Below are 27093 nucleotides of genomic sequence, written 5' to 3'. Positions count from 1 at the left end.
AGCTATTCATTATTCTTTTTATACAAAGGCTATTTCGTTGTCCTAGTTTGGCAGCTATTAAGTCAATCCTTCAGTATTAATTAATTGTACTCAGTATTTGTCTACATTAAAATGTCAATTCCAATTGCAACTGTGTATACGCACAAACTGTTACCTATAACAAATATATGTCACATGTAACAGATATATGTTATTTGCTTCAACAAAGTTTGAGATTCATAAAAATATTACAATTCTGCATTTGTTACTTATAAAAAGGCATATTCATGTTGCAAATTTAGTATATTTAATTGTAACAAAAATACATAATAATATTTAAACTTTTTACGACACATTAGTTATGAATCGATCATTTATATTGCTTATAGGTCATATCATACAACTAGTTGTACAAAAAATCTAGAAAAACTGTTAAAAATTAAAATCTGTATAAATCACTATAAAATTTGACAAGTTGTCTTTAAATTATGGTGACACTGGAATGTCCTTTCCGTCTTAAAATGCAACAATAGGGCAAATTGTTAAATAACACATAAACAACGCTATCAAAAACGAAAAATAATCTGTGTAAATGGATAGTGATGTATTTACTACGCAGATTTAGAGCGCGAATGTTCTAAATAAGTCACTTGGAACTTTGTTAACACAATACAGTACATTGTTTTCCAAAAAAGATTTTGGAATCAAAATATTGGTAAACATATTAAAACTATAACTAAAAAAATACATCATAAATCATATGAAAATAAATGGAAAAAACAAGTTTCATCATAATATTAAGAAAAAATTAACCCTAAAAAGGTGTATTTAAACATGTATAAATTTAAAATTATTTACAACTATATGTAAAAGTTTTGCATTGCTTGCATTGCATATCAGTATTGTTATATATATATTTGATTATATTTATAAATATTTTTATTATATATAACTATTGTATATGATACAATATCTAAAATAAAACGAAAAGAAAATAAGAATAGGAAAAAAATAATTATTCATCTTAAGCGTCGGAGATTGATATATGAATACAATAAAAACTAAAATGGTAAATATTTACAACGTCTTGGTATTCCAGTGCTGGTATATTAAATATTATATTAAAGAGATTTATATTTATGTCATAATGGCGAATATTTTCGATTTATTCTGATTGGTTAATTTTGCAAACATGATATTTGGAATAAATGAATTTACAACTATTCTACATCAATTCAAATGTATAAACAAAGGCGCATTAAATCATATCTATATATTAAAATGTTATATGTCCAGTAATAGCAAAGTATATTCAAAAATGAACCTTTGATGCATCACAAAAATATAAATAATTAAGGTATAAATGAAATTAGGAACTTACATGTAAAATTCAATAATGTATATTAAAATAATACAAATAATCAATTTAAATTATCTAAGCCTTTTGTTTTCGAAGAATGTAACTGTAATACTGCTTAATATAACTGTTAACCTGGACTAGACAATGTAAACAAAATAGATCAACTTCATTTGATGTTAATATAATTTATGTGCAAGGATTGAATATACATATAAATTTTTACCTTAACTCCAAAAAAGCTTAAAAATTAAAGTTATTTTGGAAAGAGCTACATGTATAAAAAAATTGGGAAACTCCTTTACTACTGATACATACACCTGCCTAGGTGGACTCCAGATATAAAAAACCTTTTGTTAATTCAATCTATGAGTAACTAAATTTTTGCTTCCATAATTATTCAGCACAAAATATACGCAAATATGTATCTAAATACTCGATCGTTGTTATAAACAAGGCATGTAAGGAATGTGTAAAACAATATAACATTCGTAAGCGCTACTTTTTTCTTGATTCCAAAATTTCATAGATAAATTGTCATCGGAATTTACAATAGGAATTATTATGTTATTTTTATACTGATTTATCTGTTCTCTCTCGCGATGTATTTATTCGTTTTCAATATATACATATATATAATTGATGGTTGCCTTGGAATAAGAAAACTTGATTTATGGCTCTGAATTTCTGTAGAGTTGAATGCAAATTGAGTTTTAAAGTGCGTTACTATTGAACACACAGATAAGATATCGCTTAATAAGAAGCCCTAATTATCAAACGGACGAAAATTTAAAACCGTTTCAAACGGGTGAGGCGTGTAACCGTCGGCTGCGCGGTAAGGAGGCAGAGGGGCGACTATGAGTCGCGCGAGGTGTTTGCGGGGGCGATGCGGGGGAAGCGGGTAGGATAAGGAATTGCGGTGCGAGGGCGGTGCGGTGAGAGGGGGGTGGTTGGGGCCGCAGCAGCGACAGCAGAAGGCGCAGTCAATCGCGAAGCATTACGCTCAGTTCCTCCTTGAGTGCGCGGAATGACGGCCGCTCGTCGGGCGATTGGCGCCAACATGCTCGCATCACCTATAAAATTAAAGCAAAAAAAATTAAATTACATCTATGTACTACATTATTTTTTGTATTTTGGGGCCGTTCATAAATACATTCGCTCTATCTGGGATCGCTAAGCATCGCATGGAGCGACACAGGGAGACCGGAGAGTAAGAAAACTAAACGATAACCGCCAGGACACTGCAATACCAATTATAGATGTCTTCGAATGTTTGTGGAACCCTTAAATATCTCAACAATAAAGAACGTATTTATTTTAAAATATAATAATTAATAATTAAAAAATTTAAAACTAACTACCTAACTGTATAATTATCCATTATTCTTTAAAGCACAGGGGCACTTCAATGAAGTTTTTGAGACTTAATATTTCCTGAGGGCTCGCAGATAGCGTGATGTTAGGTGTGAAGGATTTAGACAAGTGAAATTTCAGGTAACGGATTTTATAAATGGCCTCTTTTAATCAATTTGAGCTCCCTTATTATGAGACCTCTCAACTTAAAACTTGACTACAATAGATACAAACGCATCCTGTCCGGAGAAAAGTTTACAACAAAATCAATCGTTTTTTTGTACTCAAACAACTTTAACACTGTAATAAGAACAATTCCAAATTCTTAACAAATTTGAAATTTTTGTTTAATTAACTTTTTTAACTTATTGTATGATAACTGAGAGGTATTGTAAAAATTGCATATAAGAGAACAGTCTTCAAAAGAAAGAACTATTTTAATGAAATCCATAAAAAAGATATTACTAGCTTCTAGTTACTTCTTTTACTAATTTTGTCCACATCACTATTTTGTAATATTTATCACTATTTTTACACGCTTCATACGGTTGTCTGGTAGGGACCGTCTCCAGCGATAAGACTGTCTCTTGTACTTAAAATTTTAGTCTAGTTATTGTCTAAGGTGACCAAAAAAGTATAAATAAATAGTTTTCATGTCAACATAGAAAACAATACTTTCCGGGCAATGTAACAAGTGAATGGGCTATTAAAAAATAATCAAAGTTGAGCAAATACAAAAAAAATTCACTTACATTATAAATTTCAATTAAGCATCCCTTGGGCCGTTCCAGTACTTGTCCTTTCTGAACCATGTCAACTACGTCGTTATTTTTCATCCGACCATATGGTACTTTGCCACATGTAAACACTTCCCACATCAAAACACCTAAAAAGATAATAAGTTTTATTAAATCATTTGTATTTTATTATCTTCTTTATGTATTTTTGTTATAAACTTTTATTATTTTACTTAATTTATCTAAAGACGTTGCGCACAACCTCAACATCTTCCCATATAACAGTAAATGAATTACTAGAATTTTCAAATTCACCCAAGATTTTTGAGTTAAATTTTTTTCACAGCCAGACCGATGTTTTAGTGTTTTTTTTTTAGTTGATAAATATACATTTTTATACTTATTATCCTATTCCAGAAGAAGACAATTAAAAATCACCAAAATCTTAAAAATAGGTTCAGCTATTCTTGAATTATAAATGGTATAAATAACACTTTATTTGTATGTGCGTGCTGTTTTTCGTAAAAGTTTGTGTCAGCGTTGTTAATGTGCCTTTACTTGTAAATTTTCTTTATTTATTTCTTCGAGGTCCTTCTCAGCTGTCACATGTATACAACCATAACAAAATATGGACATTTAAAGATCAACTACGCCGCCAATTATGAAGTACATCATTATCAATACAAATTTAAATAACGAAAGTAAACTTTAAAGAAGAAAAATGTAAAGAACAATAGTCTTGTACAAGTGGAGCATAGCATACAGTATTTATTACATAAAAATATGATTTTATTGACAAATATCTTATTTCTTTTTATCTAAATAAATTAAATAAAAATAAAAGTGTTATTTTTAGAGGAAATTAACAGTGCTAATATGTCAGTAACCCTGTCACTGTAAATAGATTTCTGCGATACTTACATGTATTAGTAGGATTAAGGCGGACATTTATTTAGTTGCATAAGTCCAAAATAAGACTATTGGACTTAAAATTCCGATTTGACATTGAAAAGTAATTTTTTTTTTGTATATTATTCCTTACCAAAGGCCCAAACATCTGATTTAGATGAGAAACGCATGTAGTTGAGGACTTCGGGCGGCGCCCATTTGATAGGGAACTTGGTGCCACCGGAGCTCGTGTACTCGTCGTCTAATACGTATCGCGCCAGGCCAAAATCAGCCACCTGTTAATTATAAGTTGAAATATTTATACTTCTTTTAATTAGCAGTAATATCGTTATAATTTCCAAGGCATTCAATATGCCAATTGATATTTTGTACACATAAGTATATGCCAATATTTACAGATATGTGTAACTTCGTAAGTGGTTACTAAATTTATTTATGGAAAATATTAGCTATTCATTCAAAAAGGTATTTAGATGCAAATTGAAATCAATAATTGTGCTGTAATAGTTGCTCTTATTAAATAAAATTGAATAATACTTTATGTATACATTATTATATCAACTGTGTAAATGAGTCACACCAAACTAAGTTTCATACATCTACTAAAAACGATTAATTAATATTTATTAAATGATATACATTGAGTTTTAGATATAAAACCTAGAAAAGGAAGGTTAAGATATCCCGTGGTAATTTTTTTACACATATATACACTTGAAAGTATGTTAACTTTTCAAAATGAAATTTGGACGTTACAAATTCATTTTTATTTCTTGTAACTATTGTACACTTAATTTGTCACTTAAGTTGTCACTAAATATTTTTATTAATAACTTTAATTTTGGGGTATAAACAAAATGTTTATAATATATGAATTGAGCAGCAACCGCCAAAATACTAATTTCTTTTAATCATTACATCTATGGCCCAAGTACAGTAAATATAACTGATCTTTTAGTGAATGTGAGCAAGATGTCGAAACCTAATCCAAATGGTAAATTTTAATACATTTTTCGAGGCCTTCCATATTACTGAAAATATTGACTCACCTTGACAACATTAGCTTCACCAACTAAGCAATTTCGCGCGGCTAGATCTCGATGTATATAGTTATGTCTTTCTAAATATGCCATTCCTTTGCAAACCTGGAAATTGTAAAACATAGGTGTTAATTTAAGACTTTTAAGATTTAATCACTTAACTGTTAAAGTAACTTCCATGCATAGTTTATTAATCTGTGGAAAGTTAACATATAATATTCAATGACATTTTAAAAGCTTTTATAATAATATTACAAGTGTAATGCGTGTAGGAGAATTTATCGTTATATTGTTTCTGTATAATTATAACACTAATTTAAAAATACTTGTACAGTAAACCACTCGAATATTGGATTATTGGAAAATTAATTTGTTTATTCTTTCTTGTGTGATTTGGAATGCATATGTATAGGTCATGACTTTTTGGCTTTCACCATATGATCGGATGGATGGATTCGAATCGATCGAATAAACTTACGAGACATATTTGAATACAGTATAAGGCGACATAAAGCGCGTGCCAACCAACCCGAGGCCTTCGCTTATAGTTTATAAGGGGCATAGTGAACGGGTCTAGTCTGCTTTCAACGCCTATATATACATATTTAATTATTACTACAGGGTGTACGTACCTGTAGACACATGTCTAACAAGACCGCAGGTCCCAGGTGTTCAGGCGAAGTGCGCCGGAGGTAGTTGAACAGCGAGCCGTTGCACATGTACTCGGTCACTATGTAAATAGGTCGACGCTTCGAACACACGCCGTACAGCTGTACGAGGTTGTCGTGTTGTAATTTTCTGAAAATTAATATTCCACTTCGATTATAAACACAATATTTTATTACGGAATTGTATATTTATTTTACAAAAAGGAACAGCACGTACTATTTATAAATAAAGTAAGAGATAAATTAAGATACCATAATCGCCACGCTTGGGAAGTGGGTTTGCGATCGCTGTATCGTATTATGGTACGCAGAGGACGCTGCTACCCATGTTCTGGACTCTTATTTGTGAGCTAATTAATGCACATAGTGCGAATAACATAAGATAGTATCCCAAGAATCGAACCCATGACCGACGACCGCAAGTCTGTCTTGTACCGCTGGGCTTCCATTACTTACATACTATTTATGCGCAATGATTAAAAAAATTATTTAAAAATAGTGAGTCACATGATAAATACAAGAAATTAAAAAAAAAACTAGTAACGCCTATATTTCGTCTTCAAAAAGTTAACAAATCCCACATGAGTGTGAGTGTATATATTTATAACAAAATTCCACAAGATATTCGAGACCTTCTTTTTCTTAATTTTTAAATTAAAAGTATGTTGTTAAATAAATCATGTTATAACGTTCAAAAGTTTTTAGTTCACCGGAATGAGCGGAACGTGGTTTATTGACTCATTCACATGGTTGATGTTATTACATTGAATATACATTATAATTTATACATCACAAATAGTTAAATTTCGTTTAAAAGAGCAACTGTTGAGTTTCTACCGGTTTTCTCGGCAAATTTGTATTATGCTCCGGTGGACGCTTACTATTATAGTGTTAAAATAATCGAGGATACAAAAGTGCATATAAATGCCTATTTGAATAGACATTTTGAATTTTAGACAATATTAATAAACATACTTATTTTATGCTAGTATCATACAAATTATACAATTTACATTATGGTATACATACAAACAATGAAAGCATGTATAATCAAAAAGTTTATGTTGATGTAACTATTTTAACAATCAGCTTAATTGGGACAAGAACGAGGTTTGTGTAATACATCCGTGATTTTCTATAAAAAATTACAATAGTTGTAGTTATATATAAATTAAGATCTCGTCGCGTATTAAAATATAAATAATACCTCAGGTGCAAATTAAGAAATGACAAAAATCTGATTATTTATGAATGTACTTACGTCATAACCTTAGCCTCTTCGATAAAATCGTCTTCCGACATGGTGCCCTCTTTCATCATCTTAACCGCCGCGTCCCTCGTGCCGAACAGCTTGCCCCTGCGCACCACGCCAAATTGACCCGCGCCCAACTCCTCATGCAATACTAGATCATTCGGATCTATCTCCCACTTATCTGTAACAGTATGTTAAAACATTTAAATATTTTCGCACGAACATCAATTGTTTGTATGGTTTAATAATAGTTTATGTATGTACACCAGACTTTAAACATACAATAATTTCAGAATGCCTATCAGAGATGTAATCATTAAACTAGACAATAGTCTATAAAGTGATTTTGATTGAAATTTGTTTTCATATAAATACAAACAAACGGAGCTGGGAGTTTTGGATTAAATCAGACCTTCGATTTTTTCTATTAAATAAAATGAAATAAGTGTTAACCATGTACATTTCCAAATTTTTAATAGTTTTACTACGTTGGCCGAATTCAAAACGTAGGCAATAATAATTATTTTCTTTAAATTTCTAAAATTTATTACAGATTAAAAGTGTAGTCCACGTGCCTTGTGTATTTCATGTTTGAGAGCGCAGATGGCGCTTAGCCTAAAGAGTTCTTTTACCTGTTTTAACTAGAGAAGCTCTAGGACCGCTGCATGCTAGAATTACAACAGACGCTCCATGAGAGGACCTCACCTCGACTCCGATTGTCACTCACTAGTCGATAATACCCGTTTAGCATTTCGTTACAAAGGCGCCCGAGAAAACCGAACCACGGTTTGTTTAACTTACATTACGACCACTTTGGAAAACGTTAGTGGTGAAGAATTGACGGAAAGAACACCAGCAACTCTCATCCTACATCATATATCGAGGATTTTATATGATGCTTGTCTTAAAGTCGTGTCGTAGATTCTTGCACATTTCTCGTTCCGAGGATGGCAGGGCGTCGGAATGATAGCGTCCGCTTACTATATCATTGACTTTATATGTCAAGTATCGGCAGTGTCAAGATGCCCCTTTTATAAACTGGGCGTGTTGGCAGTTGTAAGTATACACCGCTAAGCGGGAAGTCAAAATACAGAGGTAGGTACCGTGAGAGAGCCCGGCGGTGGCCGGCGGGCGGTCGCAGGGCGTGGCCTTGAGCCGTGAGCACAGGCCGCCGCTGTTGTGCTTGTGGTAGTTGATCAGCTCTGGTATGCTCGCGCAGCAGTGCTTGTCCGACAGGTAATACTCGCCGCTCTCTTTCTGCTTTATGTGGTAGTGCTTTGTTTGCGGGTGGATACTGGAAACGACAAAAATTAATCTTTTAATTGTATGTGGTTTAAATATTTATTTTTACAAAAATATAAAGAAGAAATACTCGCTAATCTAATTAAATAAATAAACATCGTTCACATAATTACTATCTAGAGTATTCTATATATAACACTATATAAATACCCCAAATCGGGTAAAATGTAACCAATTTTTTTTTAATTGATCTCTTTTGATCTTTTAATAGTTTGTCAAACAAGATACTAACACTTTGGTATAGAGTGACAATGTGTACATTCCCTTTGTGGAAGAATTGCGCACAACGAAACACCCCTCCTTATCCTCTTGTTTGAGCAACGACTCGGCATGTTGACGTGACATTTCTCCCACGTACCATCTGGAATTACCCAAATTGTTTATACAACCCAAAGGTAAAACTTTTTAACTAATCAAAAAAAACATCCATTTGAAATAAATATTTACACCTAAATCAGTGAAAATAAAGAATTACTTACTCATACTTTTGTAAACCTATTGTTTCTTTCTCTTTGACGTAATTACTTGGAATGTAACCAACAGACCTGTAACAAAACAACTAAATTTTATTATATTCACACAACAATGAACCGGTAATATTAACAAGAACTTTATTTATTCTCAGATTCTTTACAGCTGACAATAATAATACTAACTTTAACATACGTTTTTTGGGACTTACGAATGGTAACTAAAGAGTCTTATGAGAACTCCTGGTATACGAAAATAAGGAGACATTATCGAATATTTCGTTTCGACTTTAAGAATGATTGGAATGATGAATGAAAGAATGCTAAAGATGTTTCTTTACATTGACATCTTGTTTGTAAAAACGGATAAGAAGGGTAGGCTAAGCACCTTCAATGCTCTGCTACGTTAAACCCAATACGTCATGTAAGCGACAACCTATAACTTTACTACTAGAAAAACTCTTAAATGTTATCTTTTTGAACAGTCTTAATAAAACTTAAGAGAAAGTCTTAATGTTGTGAAGCCGCTGGAACTATTTAACTTTGCACTGTTTATTTTCTTGAATATAGCACATTTTATATTTATATGATAACTATATCACGTGGGATTTCCAATACTGGACATAGACCTTTCCCAAAGATTTCCGATAGAATCAATTGAGAGCGTTCTGCATCCAGTGTCTGCGACAACAAGATAACTAATTTTTAGTATAAACAAATCTACATTATGTCATCACTCAACAAACTATTTTAATAGCATCAATACGGAATAGCCAACATGGCTACAACGAGCAATCAAATTGATTTAACAGATGATATCACAAAGAATTAATCGCCTGCGATCCATTAATTGTTTTCATGCCTATCATCAAATCCAAAATTCTATGTAAATGTATACTTCGAAACAAATAAGGCAAAATTATCAACTACGGAGGTGTTTATTTGAAAAGGTTTTAGATCATGAATTAAAGCTTATGGATCCCGCTATTTCTTTTATTTCTTTAAAGATAGATACATCTCGATATTTATCCTTTTTACTTGATTCAATGCGGACTTAATTTCGTATAGTGTAGAAATAACCAGTAATTTGTTATGTAAATGTAATAAAAAATATTATAAAACATATAAAATACACACGATAGATACTTATTATCTAATAACTAATAAACATATACATTAAATGATATAATACATAAATTACACATATACAAATACAGTACATAACAGAGCGAAGTATAATAGGTGAGAAACTAGAGTGAATATATTTGCAATCATTTAATGTATGGCACCAAACCCTTTGAAAAAATGATTGATGAAATAATAAATTACATGAACGTAATGCAAATAGTTGTCTTTAGGGGAGTTCTAAGCCTTGCAGTTTGAATTTAAAAAAAATAATTAATTTCCCTTACCCGTGTTCATCCTTAACTTTCCACCAATGTTCTTGAGAATCATCCACTACTTCGTATTCGGCGCCCTGTAATGAAACCAATTTAAATTCACGATCGAATTAAAACATTTTTTTTTATTATTTAAAATGTAATTCAAACGTACTTTTTCGAGTGAAAGATCCCCGTTCTCGATAGCTTTGAACGGATACAAAGCTACCACCACTTTGGTTTTCTGTTTCTCCTGAAATCAAATATAGAACAGATTATTTGAAAGAAATTTAGTGACTTAAATTTATCTGAAAAATAACATACATTGAAACATTTGTTAGAATAAGAAAATGGTACTTTACGACAAAAAGAAAAATTTATGGTTGTCTGGTGTGAAACAATTTACAATTTAGTTCTGTAACATAATCTGTATATAAACGTAGACAAGAATAAATCTATCACGGTTGGAAAAAAGTAAATAGTTCCTAAATCAACTAAAACAGAATATTATAGGTATCGACACTTTTATCACAGAAAATACGTCGCGTTCCCTCTGATAAGTATGAGGTTGGTCGGCCAATATTTTACATAAATAATAATAAGTCATCACAAAATCCTCAAAAGGAAATAAAGTATACATTTTAATAACAGTTTTAACAAACTAGTCAAATAGAACATTAGTTGTGTATTATGAATGATCTCGAAGGCCGATTGAGATCATATAGATGCTTTTGAGATATGGTCCTGGAGAAAGATGCTGTAGATTTCTTGTACCGAATTCCTCACCAACGAATTCATTCTAAACGATATTTAAAAATATTTAAACCGGGCTTACTATCATCTGCCGGCGCTGAGTGCTGGGGTTTTTCGGTCACATTGGAATGACGGACATAACTTCGACAAATGGATGGTGATCGAAAAAGTCAAGGCAAAACATCCAAGAAATCGTAGTTTCACCTGATGGTCGAACTAAATCCGTTTGACACAGCATACCAAACTTCATACTGCGCTCAGCATAATACACGCATTACTTCGCGACCCTCTGCGGTTAGGAAAACGATGCGGAGAGAAGAAAGCGATACTAAAAGTTGAGTTACTTTATATTTTTTTACAATTAATTTATCAATATCTTTGCGAAAAATGTACTTTAAATTTGAATTTCATTTCATTACACCTACTTTGTTATTTATAACGACCAATTACGTATTCTTAGATACGTTACAAGACTTGAGAGTCATCTACAATAGATCTATTTGGTGGACCGTGACATACACTTTTAGATACGTCACTTTTGTTTCAGAAATATCCCTTGTCAAAAATTCTTCTATTATGGTAATGACTTGTGCATAATGTATATATAGCTTCTAAATATTGAGGTGGTCATCGTTATCATATCAGCCGATAGACGCACACACCGCAAGACATAGGCCTCTAAAAGATCACAGCAGTGACCAGTCTTGCGTTAGACCCATTGACTTCCCTCGATCTTTACTGTGCAGTCAGTCAGTACATCTGGTTAGGGCTCTACTCATTGAGGCAGAAAGACATCATTTTTCAGTTTTTCAGTTTATACAAAGAATAATATTTGTCTCTCACCTTTGGTTTTGAGGATGGCGTGCCGGGTGGGGGCGCTCCTCCCCCCGGCATTGTGACGGCCGCTGTCACAGCTATAACAAATATTTAGTACAATTATAAATATTTTAAACCACTACCAACGCTTTTAATAAATGTACATAATTAAAATATTAAGCAATTAGATCTAAAGTCACGTAATATATAATATAACTTAAAAAAACGATTCGTACTGGCCACAACAGTTAAAATTATTAAGTGCTATACAGAGTGTGTTATAGAAGTAAAAGGTTTAGGGTGATATATGTGCAGCTTATCCCTTTAAAAAATCACCGATAGGTTTCAGAAATAAAAATTAAGTAATGATAATATAGTAAGAAAAAGCTTTTTCACAGTTCGGATTACTAAATATTAAAATTAATTAAGTTTTAATATCAATTTCTAGACACTGCACTGCCAGAAGTTACTGGCCAGTACCATTTAAAAAAAATAAACCGGTGGTTGGAAATAGGCACAAAAGCTTTAAGCCTTTTTGATGAAGCTTCTACACCTATAACCAATCCTGTATTTGTATTTCAAATGTGAAAGTTAATAAAAAAATAACATTTATTTATTTATTTTAGAATTTCCAACGAGGTATAAACGTGATACATGGAGAAGAAAATCACAATGTTTACAATTCACAATGTGTCGTGTTCCTCGCTTACAGGAGACCACAACATGTAAACATGCATCGAAAAAAAAATTGGTTAAAAATTGAATTTGATATTTACAGTGATTTTAATAAATATTATGAGAAACAATAAGCTACAGGACTTGTTTTCGGCACTTAGAAACGTCCGCAATTTATTTTTAAAATTTAATGCCTCATGCTATTTATCCTAATATATAAATTAAATATAGAAAATGTATTCACGCGTCATTTCTTGCAATATAAATTAAAATTATTGGCAAGTGTTTGGAAATTGGAAGGTTTTATTAATACGCACCGGCTTCTCTTTAAACGATATTATCAAGCATGATAAATATGAAAACTGCGAACGATGATTTGAAGTGTTTATAAGCTAACTAGCTGATTCAGCGAACTTCGTGCCGCAATTGGTAATCATCATCATTACTATGTCAGCTGCAAAGCATAGGCCTCCCCTAAACATCGCCAGGGAAGGTTTTGGACTGCATTCAGCGACACTCCGTGACCTTGACCATGTCGTTGGTCAAGGCATAATAATAATGAAGAAACAGATTTTGGATGTTCAAATGCAAACAAAGTTATAGCGTTCAATTTTTACAATGCTTGACTATGTTTTCACTGATCTTTTATTTTTTTTTATATTAATAAATACTTATTATCGTACTCCGGACGAACATTAATTCAAAACCAAAAAAACCATAAATGGGTCCAGTGCTTCTCGAGTTATATATGGTTGAACTAACAGGACTTTGTTTTATATTTTACAGATTACTATAAATGAAAAAAAAATGTATTGATAAGTTTGAGTGTTACACAAACGATCTTACAAATTTGATCGAGCCACTTATGGTTGAGTAATATTACGTACATGGATTTATTAAAACACCCAGCGCTAAAGTAAACAGGCAGTACAAATAAAGAAACTGTGTTTAAGTTATCACATTTGGAAGTCTACAGCCGTATTAAAGCAATTGTACTTTTACTGCAACGTCAAATATTCCGAAAAGTTTTAATTTTGGTCCAAGAAACGAATGATTTATATTTAAAACTATAATAACAAATACATTTATAACGAATTTTTTTCCCGTTGACAATTAGTTATTGTAGATCCAAAAAATTCCACTAAAATATTGTAATAATTCTTATTAATAGATAGGAGCATGTACATAGATAAACTCAAAACAACTGGCATATTGAATAAGGTAAAAATTACATAAAAGACGAAAACACACGTAAGTAATCAAGTTAAAAAGAGGTTATCCTTGCAACGGTGTCTGAATTGGCCAAAATGTTTTTATTACATTGGATAAAGAATTGATTTCTCGAAAGGCAAACTTCTTTCGAATTTTCTAAGGCGATTTTTTATCTCTATGTATATAATATGTTAAAATATTTATACCTTCTGCTTATTGATTATACGTAAGTTTAATATAATCTGTCGATGCGAAAAATATTTGGTTTAATTTTTTTTCATCTTTAATTTTATATTTAAACTAAACTTTATTTAATGTACAAATATAACTATACTGTTTGTATACACTACTATACTATTTATTTGTTATTTTATAAATAAACATTATTTAATGCCGTAAATTAAACAAATTTAGAATCTTACACTGAAGAAACATATTATTGAAAATAAAGTAAACACAGAAATGGATACAGCCTTAAGGAAGTATGATGGTTATCAACAAAATTGAAACATCAAAAGCACTATTTTTAAACATAAACACGGTATCACTGAACACAAACTGATCGCATTGCATACACTTGATCGAGACAAGAAAGTGAGTGCAACAAAACGATTTAACGCAACCGGTGGCGACAAGGCCATTCGTAAAAAAAGGTCAACCGAATTAAGTACCCTCTAATGCAGGAAGGAACGAAGATAAAGAGAGGCAAGGTATCTTTGACTTCTTCTTGGTAACCATCGTCTCGTCGACTTTGCTTTGCAACATGGAAACTGCGAACGGACGTCCGTCGCAACACTTCACCGTCGACTGCCGAACGGCGTGTCAATGTACCGTTGTGTTAGTAAGGCTCGCTACATATTGATGATAAACTTTTTAACTCTTCAGCATTAAATAAAATTAAAGCAAAAATTAAAACATTGTAAACACATGTATTTTCTTATAAAATTGCATTGTTTTGTTAACGCAATCAAAATAAAACAATTACATTTTTCATCTTAAATTCGAAAAGCTTAAAACTATGTAAAAATATTTTTATATAGTTTGAAGCCTTCAATTGTAACAATTTTGTTTATACTTCAAATTTGATTCTAAAAATAAATACGTAAAACAATTACATATAACGCCTTACATCTATTTTTCGTTAATATACAAAATTAATGGTATATATTTTTGAATAACCCGTTGTAAATTTATTATCTATTTAAAAATATAGTTGTATTAAAGAAAGTTTACAATGAGTATCACGCAGGACGAGGCTTTACGTTGGCCGAGACGAGGCAGTGAGGGCATCAACGATGGTCGCACGCGGCCTACATTCACCGTTCGATGCTTACGCGCAGGCGTATAGTTCTTCTCACTTCACTAATGTATATTGTCGTATGTAAGAAGAAGATGAAAGATTTACGTCATTAGGCAACTAACGTGAATAAAAGTATTGCACTTTGGCGATGACATTTATTACAATAACTATAAAGTTCACTTTCCTACAAGTTTAGATTGTAGTTATAGACATCGGTTGTTATAAAATTTATCAATATAATTAAAAGACATTAATATGTGGGAATTAATAAGTAATAGAAGATAAACACAACGTGTGCTCAACAGAGGACATATGTGAAAATATCTTTAAGGTATTTTCGAACACGATATGCGAAATGAACACGTACAATATTTATTGCCAACAACAACGAAGGAATCGAAAATACGCTGCCGGAGAAAGGAGGCAACAAAAATCATGTCCTAAATGAATCATAGCTTCATGGCAAAAAATTAAGATCAAGGGGTACTGAAAAGCTATGCCTAGTGGGCGTTATGAACTCAGTATGAATTATGTAAGAAAATTATGAGAATAAATCAGATTGAATGACATGAATGAATTTCGATCAATTTTGAACTCTTTTTCAGTAGAATTCCTATGCCACTATTCAAGTGTAATTTGAGTAGCGATTATATACAAAATTTTCCACATTTTTAAAAGATAAATATTACGTACAGTAAAAGTAACTAACTAGCTTAAAGTTATTTATTCGAAGGTGAAGAAGATCATTCCCATATCTTGGTCCAATTAAAGGAGAGAAAAGAATTTTTGGTCTTTCTTATAGTTTTCATTGAATAATGTTTTACGTGGACATTTATATCTTCAATGTTTTAGAAGGTAGAGAGCAAAACATTTATACGGCTAACGCATTTACAACGAGCCTCGACTCGGGCACATTAATTATTTAACCGGATTGGAAGACCGCCAAACTTTTAGACTACTACTACTACCCCGGTCAGGTCTTCGGAAAAAACTAGATGCAGGCCGCCACCTATCCAGCATGTCCTGCAGAGGACGTCTTACGGCTGAAAAGATAATGATTTACCAACTATAAGTAATCGATAAGCCTTATAATTCATCACTGTACAACAAACAATCAACGCAACACTTGCATACAACAGCTACACTACAAAACCAAGTGGTCCTTGGCTTTATTTCGTTTTAAAAGTTGTCGCCATTTTAATTGTCAAACATGTCATGAGATAAAACAAACACGGCTTTAATACACGTTCTGAAATATGATAATAAAGTACAAACCAGTTTTAGCGCTGAAAAGATACGCAAGTGCTGTCAAATCCTACGCTACCTTGAAATGTCTTAAAATGCTTATCCAATTTAGCTGAATAATGTTAACAAAGAAATTATTGAGTGTTTTATATTAAAAAAAAATGTTAAACGAACGGCACACAGCGACACAGATACATGTCCACATTTGTGTCCATTCGCCTTAAGACTTGAGATGGTACGCCTAATTAGCCAGTGAATTACACTAGTTTTGGTGCATTCGAATAGGAACATTAATGCACAAGTTATCATTTTGCGACAAATAGTATATTACACTAGATAAATCTCTATGAATTATTTGGACTTAGTGGTATTTATACCTTTTATAAATCGACGGTTGGTTATTCACAGCCAAAGTATTTTCATTATGATCCTTATCGAACACAGATTGCACAATAAATTTCTAAAATTTAGCAAAAGGCCTGTTTGTATTGGCTTAGAAAGACGGTCAGAACAGAAAACAATTTTTGTGGCACCTTACAAATCCTTATTACGTAATTACTACTTAATAGATGGTAAGCAATCACGTTCACAGGTCTTCACATCCAAACCACTGAGAATTTAACATATCTCTAATGAGGCGGATATTTAAACTGTGGATTGAAACTCTAATAACGGGGCGAAATTAAACTCATTATAAATGATTATAAGTCTCCTTCCACCTTGGTTTCATGCCAGTGTCCCATTAGACTCATATTTGGCGATAAATCATAAGCCAGCTTTGCCTAAGATTAGAACATCACAATAATATAATTTAAAGCTTGGCTTAATGTCATCTGTACCGCGCAATTAAAAAAAGTTACAATTCACATCAATGTTAAAATGAGTCTAATTCAAATAATTTTCAAGAGAAAAGAAATCTCACTGTCATAAATAACAGCTTTTCATTCTAACCTATTTATATTTATTTCCATACCAAACTTGTTCAACGTCAATTGTAATCAACAAGAGAACACAGCAAATTACGTTTAATAGACACAGAGATACGGAATTTTCCGAGCTTCAGAAACCTGCACAACCTACTTGTATCTGGTAGCTGAAACTCATCTTTTTTAGTTGGTGAAATGGAAGGTTCTATGAGGTGAAATGTTTTGCCTTCCTCTTCTTAGCAAGGCCGGGCTTTTGGTATAATCATTATAATCTAAACTTAAAAATTTGGTATAATCATTATAATTAATTTGGTTTAAATATAAAATAATTGGACTCGTAAGCTGAACCAAATATGCAACCGCAAAGTGATCAGAGTTATTGTCTCCAATGTTACTTCAATAGCAGACATATAACAACAATGTTATATACCTACTTCTTGCATTTTGTTGCTTGCTCACAATGAAAACAAAATACAAAAGAGCACTGTAAATTTTTCTCAAAATAAAATCCTGGACGGTTATAGCACGTCACATCCCATGGACGCATATAGCACGCAATAGTCCAGTACAAATGAACTCTGGCGTGTGGTATGATACGCTTTTATTGTGACACAAACTCAAGGGCGAGTTCGTGTTAAAATAAAGAGTTCCGATAGGCCAACAGTATACATGATGATTGGTTATAGGTGTACAAGTCAGGAAAAAGTGAGTAAAAATGTGAATTTTCTTAATATTTTATTAATATCATTATTATATTTGACAGGTATGTCATGAAAGATAAATTTATTATAGTAATAAAGTAAAGATGTTTCAGCGTGAAAAAAGAATATTTAACAAGCAGAAGAATTAATCACAATCCTACTTTGTACAGATGATCCAAATATTTAATTAAAAAAATTGGTATGTATATAATTAAATATATAGTGTTAATGCTTAAACAAAAGTGAATACCCACGTGTTGTATCGCTGGAAGGCACTATGAGCTCGATTTCAGGTTCCGGCAGTGGCCAGAAGGTGGCGAGCGTGCACCCGGGGGCGGAGCGCCTCTCGTCCTGGCAGCAGCCCCAGCGACGCGCGAACCACGCCGCCGGGTGGTACCTCGCACGCCGCGAGTTCGAAACGCACACTGCGAAAAAACATTCCCATTGAGTATGTAACTTTCATGCTCCGTATTGCTGGCCAACACTGGCCACAATACTTCAGTGTTAAATTATTATATTATATTATTCTCGCGCGTTCTAATTCGAATTCTGAAAATTTGAACGCTGATTTGAAATCTGACGCCATCAGCGATGTGGGCGCCTGCCATTGCGATAAGGTTATAAATGTAAATCGTCTCTGTAAAAATAAACACAAAAAGTTTTCCTCGCCGTCAAGAGGAGACAGATACGTGCTCAGGTGACAGCACATGTTAACATTATTAACACAAATAACCCTACAAGTATATTAAACGATAATCTCCATATTAGAGGTTCTCAGACTTTTTTCTCAAACACCAAATTCAAAATTTATTTATCTACCGGTTCCGGCGTACCAAAAGATTAGATAGTTTGGCTGAGGTCCAGCACGAATTAATAGTTTGCAAGCACACACAACCCGGGTCGCGTTTTGTCCCTTTGCACGTCCGAGCAAGCATTGCGGACGGCAGCGACGCTTTGAAAATATCGATTCACTTTGTACTGAATATGGAGTATGCGAGTTTTATTAAGTAACAGTCGCTGAGCTTTTTAAAATATTATCTGCCAACATTGGGTGAAGTCAAGTTAACATTCTTCTTCACTGTCGGAAGCACATTTATTTTCGTCGACTTCGAGGAGTCTCCTGTAAACACTTCTTGGTCCACCTAGACCACTTTATTAACTAAAGATATAAAGGAAAATAAAAAATGAAAAATATTTAATAAATATTCTATATAAATAGAAAATTTCAAACCAAGTTGTAAAATAATTCCCAGCTTAAACTGAATTTAAATAAATAACATGTTCATATCGCTGTTAAATGCAGCAGTAAGGCAAGTTAAAATATTGCAGTAACAATATTTTCAACTTGGCTTTAGATAAAATTTTAAACATACTTTAACACGCAAGCCCCTCTCCCTAAACAGATTTACTGGTGAAGGGTGAATTCCCTCACAAAGTACATAAAACTAAACACTCCCTGGCCCCTCATTTAATCATGACTACTATTTCTTTCCATTTCAAAGTTAACAGTATTCGAAGTACAAACAATCAGTTGCATCAAAAAATTATTTGAATTTTAACACGCATGCATATAAATTAAAACAAAAACTTAAACAACACGATTAAAAAATTAACATGAAAAAAAAATTAACAAGTTTCACGCAATTATACATTTCACTCTAGAATTATATGGGAAGTTGTTTCCAAGTTTGTTAACAGAATATGTAAGTAGATGCAAGTGAGGAAAATATATTTTGAAATAAATTATCATATTCGTTATTTGCTATTCTGATGCCCAGAATTGTTAGATAAACTTTCATCTTTAAAATTGAAAAGGAACGAATCATCTGAATAACACTTTATTATATTTACTAATGCTAAACAAACTTTAATATTGCTATCTAAAGACTAATGTCCAGTTGAAAATCATTTTTCATTAATTTTCTGTAGTTGTTAACAGATCAGTTGTATGTAAACTGACTTTTTTTATTCCTGACTCATAATAATACTAAATTATCAGATACTAACAAAAGAAAATTTTTATAGTGTTATTAAGAAGCTTGAAGCTTTTATAGAAAACAAGTGGAATATTTAATTTATTTTTATTCATGGGCACCGTTTTAAAATATATACACTACTGAGTACTCATTTTATTTTGTTCCAGAATCTTTAAGATCTTCGTCAAGATTACTGCACCACCGAAATTCACTAATAAGTCGAAACCTACGTACGCTTAATTTAAAAAAGAAAGCATCTAAACGAAGTCTTAACTAAAAGATTTTTTTTTATAATGTGGATAAAGTAAAAGATTATGAATAATTAGTAAGTACTTAATTAAGTTGCATGGATCATTATATTTAATATTAAAAAATTGTAAAATATAATACCTTGCACAAAAAAACGCCTGCAAATAAACCTCAGCAACACTGACTAAAGCCGAAAAACGTTTCTCGTTAGTAACAAAGGTGTGAATGATACTATGTTATTCCTTTTTCCTTTTTTATTCTTTTCATAGGTCTTGCTGTCGATTAGGCTCCTTTAAAACTTTTTGCAGACTAACAATGCTTTTCTAAAATTCCAAATGCCGTAACTGTTGTTCTAAAAACAGTGCATGGGAGCATGTTTTTAACATTTGTGTTTATAAAAATAGCAAATTCAACGTAAAATGTTAATAACAAGATAGCTTCGTCAAATGCGTTACTGAATAAAAGGAAAAATAGAGGTGAATCGATGAAGTGAAAACAAAATAAATTAAGTACATAGACATGATAATACTATATTGACAGTAATACCTAAGGATATCTACTAAAATGCGTGAATTATAAAAAAGAGGAAAATAAAGAAAATGGATGGAAAGAGAGGTATAACAGCGAAGCTTTTCTATAAGCTGCTGCAGTATTCAAACCTGTCAAGAGGTCGTTTCAGACTTTCAAAGCATTGTTAGTAGGATCATATAAAATTCAAGGTTACGTAAGGATAGGAATATGGTTGTAACGCCTATGCATTGTAAGAAGGCCTCCATACACTTGCTATGCCGAATTGTCAACCTCGAGAACCGTACTCTTTACTTCTTCCTAAAACGCGATGAACTCTGTACCCACTCGATGAATCCATGCATCTCTAATAGAATTTGAAGAGTATGGCACGGCTTTGGCAAGTTAAAAACTTTATTCCATAACATGCTATATTATATTAAAAAAATAAAGAGGCAGTCTCCAGTGATGAGTGTGACAACGGACACACTTGCTGCATCCTATATAGAATTTATGAGGCCCTAATTATCTCGTTTGCGCTTTGAGATATATAACATTGGCATAATGATCATTAACTAAGTCGTCCTTCACACTAAAACACAGTAAAATAGCGTTTAAGTGACTGAAACTGCATTACCTGTCATCATTCAATTCGCTACATCAACTAAAAATTAGTGATATTTTTTTTAATTAAGTCCGATTTTGGTTACTTTGTCATTAAGTTCGGGTAATTGAAGGAACGAAGGACTTCCTTTTGCGGCAGAAGACAAGTCGATAACAAAGAATTGAAATACATAGTGGCGATAATTAAGCAATAGTGGCGGCTTTTTGCATTCAATTAAATTTAACTAAAACACGATTTTCATATTCATTTCTTTTATTACTTTGTTATGAAACGTATATGTCATATGGATCTGATTTAAATGTAACAAACGTAATTAAATTATTGATTTGATTCTCAATTTTCTTAATTCTTAAAAAAATTACAATTCAAAAATCTAAAAAAATTTACTAACAATCTTGTAACAATGCAACCGATAAACTGCTTGATTATCACGTTAAATTAAATTGTTATTTTTTAATGTTTACGTAAATTATGTACCTGTTCTTATGGCGTGAATCCAACGCAGTCGCTCGCTGTGGTCTCCAGCGACGAGATATAGAGTGTAGTCTGTGTTATTTTCCAAGTACGAGACCTGTACACAAGGGGTTAGTACGTCAAATTTATCAAAACTCAAACACGGACCAAACGAAGTATTTACTACTTTATTTAGACTAGTATAAAGGCAAAAAGTTTATTTACTCGTTAACGTTCACTTCTCCCTGTCTCATACATTTTGTATAATAAGATCGATGATTGCCTCGAGAGTCCGTTGTATAGGAAGTTCCATTACATATTCAACTTGATTTGTCTTCCTTGACTACATATGTACGGAACAACGCGTTTTTATCTACAGACACAAACACTCACAGTACAGTGCTTTAAAGAGTCCTTACTGGTTTAGAACAGTATTAGAATTCCATGCTTCGATTAAAAGGTTGAATTTAAGTCTCTTAAAACGTCCATCTTGGTTACTCATTGTATGATTGTAAGTATGCCACCCATAAAACCCAAAAGTAAATTAGTTTATTTTTCTTTTATATTGTAATCCATTTGTGATCATTTAAATTGTCCACTTATGTAGGTCAAATGCAGATTGTCAAAAGTGTCGAATTTGAAAGAAACTAGAATGTGATTGAACTGTCCTATAATGGCATTTTTCAATTTACACCTACGAAAATTCTAAACACGCTCTAAACCATGAAGAGGCCACATCAAACTTGGAAGGGTTTTTTGTGGTCACTTTTACAATATTCTTAACACTAATCATACCAACACTTATTAGATACCTTGTTTACCATAGCGGGTCAAATGACCCGAAATTTATGTTTCCTACTTTTATGTATGAAATATGGATGTTGGAAAGGAAATAAAAATATAATGATAATAAAATATGTATTATAATTATATGAAATAGTATTTTTACAGTTTCTATTTCAAACGCAAAAAATAAGAGTTTTTTTTATACATCGCATTTTTTACACATAAGCGTTTCCGTCGCACATTTCCCGCAAACAAATTTTTTACAATTGGAGCAAATTTTATTAGTTTTATTTTCTTTGCAGTATCTTATTTGACACCTCTTACGTTTATTAGAATCTGTAACAGGGTTAGGCAACGATCGTTTAGTATTTGCTTTTTCTTTTGGTTGTTCACGGGCAACTCGAAAATCGTCGGCAAGTTCGTCTCTTCTTGTCTCGAGATATTATCTGCTGTCGTTTGCTGGTATAAAATCCAGCATTTATACCAACTAAATCAAGGATATTGAAATAAACTTGGAGTAGCCATCTACAAGACTTAGACTTTGTAGTAAATTTCCTCGCCATTTGATTCTCGCCAAATTATTTGCTCCATATGCAGCTCGTGCATATAAAATTGCAATAAGTGCAGCAAGTTTTTTTTTGAGATAAACTCCAATCGAATCCTAACACTCTGTTTGCTTCTTCTATTGTGCATGTTCTTATATGGTTCATAATACGGTGGTCAATTATCAATGAAAATGCAGTACTAACTTTACCTTTCATTATATGACGTTTAGCATATCCTGTTGGGCCTACTTCTTGCCTGAAAATGTTATGAAGTGGTGGTCTTCCAGGTGTGCCACCTATTTGTATTTCTTCCCAAACAGATCCATCAATGCAACATGTTGTTTATTTATTTCTGCTTCACTTTCTTCAGAACTTGACAGTAATCTTCTTCTTTTTCGTCCACAACCGATATTCACAATATTTTTCTCTTCATCGTCAGTATCTGTAGATTCAGACTCATTTTCGTTTGTAACCAATATATCTTCGTTTTCAGAAAATTCATCTTCACTGATTTCTCTCGAAAGCTCTTCTCCAATATCATTTATATCTTCTAAGAATTTGGACTGTCTCGTTCGTTTCGACATTTTATGGGTAAATAGTTACCTGTATCACTAATAAAGCTATCAAAATAAAACAAAAACTATGTACTAAACTTTTCTTTTTTTGCTACCTTTTTCACACAAAAATCTAGTTTCAATCTAAAATTTTTATATTTTCTTGAATTATTCCCAGCTATTTTGATTGAACTACTTTACGTTACAGTCTTTGCATACATTTGCAGTTTACTGAATACAATAAGATAAGCAATATGTATTGATAAGCTTATAAAACAAAAAAATATGTTCTCCGGGTCAAATGACCCGATGTGGTAGACAACGATATACGACAGTTATTACTCAAAATAAACAAAACAAAAAATTATAAAAATAGTACAAGAACACTAGACTTAATTAGTCAGAAAAAGTCAGTAAGTTAAATTTGGAGAAGTAATAAGATAATACGTGCATTATCAATGCAAAAGTTCAAAATGGGTCATTTGACCCGTTATGGTATGATTAGTGTTAATACAGTAGAGAAATCAATTCATACGCAAGCTCTATTATCACTTGAAAATGTTTTATATTACAACAGAATATTTTTACAATTTTGTTTAGTTTTAGTTAGTTAATTTCTTAAATTTATTAGAGATATTATATGGGAGTGTGTGTAATATCGTACACAGTTGCCAACAAAAGTTACTAATTTTATGAAGAGATAGGTATAACAAACAAGATTGTGACAAGGCATTGTGTTAAATAAATATTATGATATGAACAATTCCTCATTTAATGTACATATTCTCGCAGTACGGAATATGATATTATTTACCTGAAAAGGATACCTATACAACGGGCTTTTCTCCCCTTCCTCGTCTGGTATTTGTTTGCTGAGCTCGCCCAACTGCGCGTGCTCCACCGTATGAATGGTGCCCGTAGGAATGCGCCCACGTTCCTTCCGCCTCTATAAAAAAAGGAATAAATTAATGTTCCGCGGACACATCAGCCTTTTATACAAAGAAGTTTATATATTTTCTTTATTATGCACTAATAGTTTGGCAATGAGGCGTAAAATTGTAGGAATTATTTTTAGATGCACTCTGTAAAAGTAACGAGAGTATATTGAGCTCAAACCCTTTTCTTATATCTACATGTAAGTTTTAATCGGTTAAATGTTTTCTAGTATTTAGTATATATTGCTTCTGTGGGTACATGCTTATATATATAAAGTATAAGTGTGAGTTCATTATTAGCAAACTTGAGACAATTTTAGTTTTAACATTTATTATTTACTATTATTCTGTAAGCTTTTCTAAATTTTCAGAACAAAATAATAGATGAATAGAAAGAGACTGTCCGTTGATTCCGAAACCCTTAATAGCGAATAAATTTGAATTATCTAGTATAAAAACTTTTTTTTTGAATACAGGAATGAAACAACACATTTACAATCTTGTTTGAAACCACAAGAAATTTTGATGTAGGCATTTTTAAGCACGTAGACGTACTTTAAGAAAATTGTCTTTGAGCTACATTCCAGTGCTCGTAACAATGCCTACCGTCCCCGTTTCCCAAGAATATTGTTCTCTTTTCTGAAACTATCTTAAACATCACAGCATATTTATTGCAACAACACAAAACATTTTGTAAATATTCCTCTTAAATTTTACATAGTTGTATATATCCTTATTTTAAGCTGTAAAAATAAACAGATTTATTATTTATATGTTGAAATGCCTAAAGGGGTAAATGTATAGCTCATTTGTCAGCAAGAAGCTTTAAAGATTTTACAGGTATTCCTAAAAACCTTGTGTGAAGTCATCATTATGAAAAAAAAATTTAATTAGAATGCGACAGGCCAATAACTTCTGTCAGTACATTCTGCAGGGACGGATAGTGAATAATAATTAATTTTAATGAGTAGTGTTTCTTATTATATTTGCTTTACGGAGTAAATTATTTCTAAAACCATTGATTTTTTGATAGTATTTATTATATAGTAATTAATTTATTATATAGTAATTAACAGCAAATGAGCGATACATTTACCCCTTTTTAAGCTTTTTTAACTATAATCAATCAACCTATATGTCCAGTTTCTAACAAATAATAACAAATGACCAAAATGTTATGTTCATTTCGTATTGAGGTTTAAAAGAAGAAAGAAGTTATAAAAAAACATATCCATAGAGTGATAAACAAGAAACGTTCTCAGGTTAAATAAAAGTTTAAAAAATTATTCACAAACGCTGCGATAAATTACACGTTAGGTTCGGAAAAAAATGACACAATGTAAAAACGGTTCACGCTACAGTTAACTCTAATTGAGTTCGTTGCGGCGGAAACAAAAATCGGAATGTGAAAATTTCCAAGCTTGGACCTCCTCCGCGCGGAACTTCAAACCGCAAGATAGAGAACGCTTTTAACTTTTATATTTTTGTTTAATTTATTTGAACTGAAATTACGCTATCGCTCTTGTCAACACTCAAGTGATTTTCAAATCCAAACATAATAGGGGTGAATATATAGCTCATTTACTGTCAATTAACATATAGTACCCCGTATCTAACAATCAATGGTTTCAGAAATATTAACGAAACAATTATAAAATAAATAATTACGTTTTCAAAACTGGAATTGATATCTACGAGTATATATATATATATATATATATATATATATATATATATATATATATATATATATATATATATATATATATATATATATATATATATATATAGGTTTTATTGTTTACTATGTTTCCCTGCAGACTTTATACGGACAGAATTTATTAGCCTGACGCATTCTAAAAGAAACAAAAAATGTAACATATTTTAGATTAATTACTTTATATAGAGATATTGAAAGTAAATTAAAAAGCTTCAAAGCTTTTTCACTAATGGTCTCCTATACATTGACACCTTTAAAGCATTTACAAATTTAACCAATCAACCTGTATATTAAACAAAGTTATATTTTCCTATGTTGAAAAAAAAATCGATAATTTGTTTATTTATAACTGCACTTAATTTAAAAGCATTTTTTTTGTTTATATGATTAAATACAACCATAACTCCTCCATAAAAAACACTCAAATTTATGAATGTAATTAAATATTATTTTGTTCCTCGTACTTAGAACACTAATTTCTTCCAAAACGAATGGAATAATGACATACAGATCCGATTGAGCTTTCAAATCAGATACCTGTGAAATTAGTCAGTCCCCAATTATGTTAAATCAACCATTACTAATTATGTTAATTTCACAATTAGTCATTATACTTATTAACCGCACTTTCAATTTTTTTTATGTTTTTTTTATTCATGGACAAATTAT

At 31.8% G+C, this 27093-nt stretch overlaps 1 protein-coding gene across 3 annotated transcripts in view; it reads right to left on the bottom strand.

The window, feature by feature from the left end:
* Positions 1-1008: 1008 nt before the first annotated feature.
* Positions 1009-27093, bottom strand: part of Btk (tyrosine-protein kinase Btk29A) — a 36148-nt gene continuing 10063 nt past the window's right edge. Inside the window, exons 3-17 of one of the 3 annotated variants that reach the window (XM_068771440.1) lie at positions 24584-24715; positions 21909-22002; positions 18329-18499; positions 12043-12113; positions 10622-10699; positions 10480-10544; positions 9077-9142; positions 8830-8958; positions 8399-8589; positions 7305-7476; positions 6008-6173; positions 5385-5480; positions 4469-4610; positions 3442-3575; positions 1009-2409 (exon numbers count right to left, since the gene is read on the bottom strand). In XM_068771440.1, coding sequence (XP_068627541.1) covers positions 2320-2409; positions 3442-3575; positions 4469-4610; positions 5385-5480; positions 6008-6173; positions 7305-7476; positions 8399-8589; positions 8830-8958; positions 9077-9142; positions 10480-10544; positions 10622-10699; positions 12043-12113; positions 18329-18499; positions 21909-22002; positions 24584-24715 — 1797 coding nt within the window. In that variant the 3' untranslated portion in view covers positions 1009-2319. Of the gene's footprint in view, positions 2410-3441; positions 3576-4468; positions 4611-5384; positions 5481-6007; positions 6174-7304; positions 7477-8398; positions 8590-8829; positions 8959-9076; positions 9143-10479; positions 10545-10621; positions 10700-12042; positions 12114-14324; positions 14386-14573; positions 14680-18328; positions 18500-21908; positions 22003-24583; positions 24716-27093 lie in introns of those variants that run through there. The other 2 variants (XM_068771441.1, XM_068771442.1) reach the window with 2 other exon arrangements.

The sequence above is a fragment of the Battus philenor genome, unplaced genomic scaffold (assembly GCF_028537555.1).
Source record: "Battus philenor isolate CCGP_79_NKW_IND1 unplaced genomic scaffold, ilBatPhil1.0.hap1 SCAF_4, whole genome shotgun sequence".
Lineage (NCBI taxonomy): Eukaryota > Metazoa > Arthropoda > Insecta > Lepidoptera > Papilionidae > Battus > Battus philenor.
The sequence above is the reverse complement of the archived record's forward strand: the minus strand, read 5'-3'. Positions and strand labels throughout refer to the sequence as shown.